The 5,000-nt window shown below is 53.9% G+C and overlaps 1 protein-coding gene across 1 annotated transcript in view; it reads left to right on the top strand.

Moving 5' to 3' along the window:
• megf6b (multiple EGF-like-domains 6b) overlaps positions 1–5,000 on the top strand; it is a gene marked incomplete at both ends in the record, with an annotated part of 97,937 nt that overhangs the window by 72,733 nt on the left and 20,204 nt on the right. Inside the window, 5 exons of the mRNA XM_080545646.1 lie at positions 1,328–1,498; positions 2,408–2,539; positions 2,872–3,000; positions 3,461–3,589; positions 4,977–5,000. The exon at positions 4,977–5,000 is cut by the window's right edge and continues 111 nt beyond it. Coding sequence (XP_080401772.1) covers positions 1,328–1,498; positions 2,408–2,539; positions 2,872–3,000; positions 3,461–3,589; positions 4,977–5,000 — 585 coding nt within the window. The remainder of the gene's footprint in view (positions 1–1,327; positions 1,499–2,407; positions 2,540–2,871; positions 3,001–3,460; positions 3,590–4,976) is intronic.

Raw genomic sequence — 5,000 nt, 5'->3', positions numbered from 1 at the left:
AACAATAAGACAACAATAAGGCAACAATCAGACAACAATAAGGCAACAATCAGACAACAATAAGGCAACAATAAGACAACAATAAGGCAACAATCAGACAACAATAAGGCAACAATAAGACAACAATAAGGCAACAATAAGACAACAATAAGGCAACAATCAGACAACAATAAGACAACAATAAGACAACAATAAGGCAACAATCAGACAACAATAAGACAACAATAAGACAACAATAAGGCAACAATCAGACAACAATAAGGCAACAATAAGACAACAATAAGACAACAATAAGGCAACAATCAGACAACAATAAGGCAACAATAAGACAACAATAAGGCAACAATCAGACAACAATAAGGCAACAATAAGACAACAATAAGGCAACAATCAGACAACAATAAGGCAACAATCAGGCCGATCATGCTCATGGCCACACAACCAGTAACAATAATTATAATAACTTGGATTTATATAGCGCCTTTCATAAAATCCAAGGACGCTTTACAATTCTAGAGGAAATGGCCAGACAGACAAAACAGAAAACAAACAAAACAAAAACAGAAACAGTGACTAGGGGCCAAAGGCCTTGGTGAACAGATGGGTTTTGAGGGCTGATTTGAAGGAGTCCAGGGTGGGGGGGCGTTGCGGATCACTATGATGAGGGAGTTCCAGAGGGTAGGTGCGGCCACGCTGAAGGCTCTGTCCCCGAAGGTCCGTAGGTTGGTGCGGGGGGTGGACAGCAGGCCCATGTCTGAGGACCGCAGGTTCCCGGGAAGGGGTATGTTGGGAGAGGAGGTCAGTTAGGTACTGGGGGGGGGCGCAGGCGTGGAGGGATTTGTAAGTGAGCAGAAGGATTTTGTAAGTGATGCGGAACTTGACCGGAAGCCAGTGGAGGTGAATCAGGGTGAGGATGTTGTGCTGCCAGGGCTTGGTGTGGGTGAGGACCCTGGCAGCTGAGTTCTGCACATACTGGAGCCTGTCCAGGGCTTTTCTGGGTACCCCGAACAGGACTCCTTTGCAGTAATCCAGGCGGGAGTTGATAAAGGCATGTAGGAGGGTTTCGGCCACAGAGTCAGTGAGGGACGGTCGGAGTCTATCGTGTCTTTATACACTTATCTACTCTTTCTCTCTTTCTCTCTTTCTCTCTTTCTCTCTTTCTCTCTTTCTCTCTCTCCTTCTCTTTCTCTCCTTCTCCTTCTTTTTTTTTCTCTCTCTCCCCTTCCTCCTTCTCCTTCTCTTTCTCTTTCTCTCTTTCTCTTTTTCTCTCTATCTCACCCCCATCTGTCACCCCCGTCTCTCGCCCCTTGCCTCTCTCGCTCTGCAGCGCTGCAGGATGCAGTTGAGGCCCTGTCCAGCGGGGGCAGTGTGGAGCGGCCCCTGCCCCGGCCCCAGCTGACCCTGCTGCAGGACTACAGCCAGGCGCTGGAGCGCTACGACGACTACGAGGACGACGAGGGAGAGCTGAGGGCCGAGAGCAACCTGGCCCAGAAGTTTGGTACGGAACCACAGAACCATCGAACCACAGAACTATAGAATACATAGAACCACAGAACCATAGAACCACAGAACTCTAGAACTATAGAACTCAGAACTACAGAACCACAGAACACATGTTAGGAAGCAGCTGTATGTGGTTACCTCAGAGGCGCGGGAGGTAGACTGTCAGACAGCCTTGTTTACTTACCCAGTTAACAGCACCCTGGGCAGGAGGCTGGTTGGTGTGCCTCACCCTCCCAAGGCTGTTCTGACATACCTCACACACGGCTCCTTGGGCAGGAGGCTGGTTGGTGTGCCTCTCCCTCCCAAGGCTGTTCTTACATACCTCACACACGGCTGCTTGGCTGGCCTGGTAATGGTGGTTCTCATATGCCGTGGGGGGGCAGGGGGCCGCTGGCAGGAAGCCACTGGGTTTGTTTGGTGCTGCTCAGCCCCGATGGAGCCATCTGACAACAGTAATCACCCAGGTTTAATGTCACCTCACCTGGAGTGGCGGGGAGGAGGGGAGGTAGGGAGGAGGGGAGGTGGGGAGGAGGGGAGCTCTTGATTGACAGGAGTTCCTAATGGCTAACACATGCCTCTGGAATGTCGACATGGAACACATGAGCCACGCTCGGATAAGTGGTCCACTTGATTCCATACAGTGATGTCTACTGTATGTAAGGGCCAGGGGAGGCTGGCGGGGGCAGAAATCGGAGGACGATCGGGTCTCGTTGTAAATGCATGGGACGGAATGAGGAACGGTAATCAAACGCGTGGTGTTTATTGTGTTTGACACCGTTCCGGACTCCGTTCCACGCTTTACAATGTGAGTTATTCCTCTGATCTCTACCCCCGGCCGGCCTCCTCTGGTCGAGGGCGGTGAGGGTGTACGTGTACGTGACCGTCCTGTCCTGTGTGTGTCCAGTGTGTCTGAACCACATGTTCGGGGACGACTGCAGCCTGAGCTGTGAGGACTGTTCCAACGGGGGGCGCTGTGGCCCGGGGGGGGGCGCCTGTGACTGCCCCGACGGCTGGACGGGCTCCATCTGCAACCAGAGTGAGGAGCTACACACACACACACACACACACACACACACACACACACACACACGTACGCTCACACACACATACGCTCACACACACATACGCACACACACACACGTACGCTCACACACACATACGCACACACACATGGACGCGTACACACATGGACGCGTACACACACACCAACACACACACACACACACACACACACACACACACACCAACACACGCACACACACGCACACACACACACACACACAAACATACGCATATAGAGACACACACACAGTCTGAACATGATAACAGTAACATGTGGTGTCTGTCTGTGTGTTCTCTGTGTCCCAGCTTGTCCTGAGGGTCACTTTGGCAGGAACTGCTCCTTCGACTGTAAGTGTCAGAACGGCGCGCTGTGTGACCCCGTCACAGGGACCTGCCGCTGCCCGCCTGGCGTCAGTGGAGACGTGTGCCAGGATGGTGAGTTACTGCTGGGGGCCAGGGGACTAACATACTGACAGGACATGCCAGGGGAGGCTGGGGGAGGTAGACAGGGTGGGCTCATTGTAATGCCTGGAACGGAACCAGGAAGGTGTTTGATGCCGTTCCTCATGCCGTTCCGTGCCTTCCCATGAGCCCCTCCTCTGTCTCCTCCCGGGCCGTCCTCTCAGTGGAAGAACATGTCTGCAGTAGTGTGATCTCACCAGCAGGGTTGTTGCTGTTAGAATTGTATTAGCGTCATCTCACTGACTGTGTGTGTGTGTGTGTGTGTGTGTGCGTGTGTGTGTGTGTGTGTGTGTGTGTGTGTGTGTGCGCGCATGTGTGTTTGTGTGTGTGTGTGTGTGCGTGCGCGCGTGTGTGTGTGTGTGTGTGTGTGTGTGCGCATGTGTGTGTGTGTGTATGTGCGCATGTGTGTGTGTGTGTGTGTGTGTGTGTGTAGGCTGTCCCAAGGGCCTGTACGGGAAGCAGTGTAACAAGAAGTGTAACTGTGCCAACAACGGGCGGTGCCACCGGACCTACGGGGCGTGTCTGTGTGACCCGGGCCTCTACGGGAGGTTCTGCCACCTGCGTGAGTCACCACGCCACCACACCACCACGCCACCACACCACCCCGCCCCCACGCCCCCACGCCACCACACCACCACACCACCACGCCACCACACCACCACACCACCACCACACCACCACTCCACCACACCACCACGCCACCACACCACCACACCACCACCACACCACCACTCCACCACACCACCACGCCACCACACCACCACACCACCACGCCACCACTCCACCACACCACCACTCCACCACACCACCACTTTACCACACCACCACACCACCACTCCACCACACCACCACGCCACCACTCCACCACACCACCACACCACCACACCACCACGCCACCACTCCACCACACCACCACTCCACCACACCACCACTCCACCACACCACCACTCCACCACTCCACCACACCACCACACCACCACGCCACCACTCCACCACGCCACCACGCCACCACACCACCACGCCACCACGCCACCACGCCACCACACCACCACACCACCACGCCACCACACCACCACACCACCACGCCACCACGCCACCACGCCACCACACCACCACACCACCACGCCACCACACCACCACACCACCACACCACCACACCACCACACCACCACGCCACCACACCACCACGCCACCACGCCACCACGCCACCACGCCACCACGCCACCACGCCACCACGCCACCACGCCACCACGCCACCACACCACCACTCCACCACACCACCACACCACCACACCACCACTCCACCACACCACCACACCACCACACCACCACACCACCACACCACCACACCACCACACCACCACACCACCACATTTCATGTGATCCTTCATCTCATACTGTTATTGCCGGTTTCACAGACAAGGCTGAAGCCTAGTCCTGGACTAAATCACACTTTCAATGTCAAATCTCCATTGAAGATTTCTGCTTTTAGTTTATAGTTTAAGACTAGGCTTAAGCCTTGGTTATGAAACCGGCCTTTAGTCTTTATACGCTACGAAAGTCCATTCATCACAAACTGCAGAACGTAAACAAAAAAAAGAAATTATGATCGCTAGCAATAGTAAATCTGAGCGGTTGCTAAGGCGCTGTAAATATGTTCTGATTCGGCCCGCGGTTTATGGAGCTTGCAGGGAATGTAAATGGAGTCAGTGACTGGAGGTGACCGTTAATCTACTACTGCGCTGACTCTGTTTTCCTAGCAATCATTCCTCTGACATCTGGCTCCAAAAATCAAGAGTGTCTCCAGTTTTTCTGTGACGCAGTGTATTCAATGTCCACCATGACATAGATTATTTCATCTCTGTCCATTTTTCTTGGTTCACTTGATACTCTGTAGTCTTTATTCAATGTCCTCCGTGTCACGTCCTGCCCCCCCCCCCCCTCCCCAGCCTGCCCTAAGTGGGCCTTTGGAC

Source organism: Nansenia antarctica (genome assembly GCF_963989245.1).
Source record: "Nansenia antarctica genome assembly, chromosome: 15".
Lineage (NCBI taxonomy): Eukaryota > Metazoa > Chordata > Actinopteri > Argentiniformes > Microstomatidae > Nansenia > Nansenia antarctica.
This window is presented reverse-complemented; position numbering and strand designations above follow the sequence as displayed.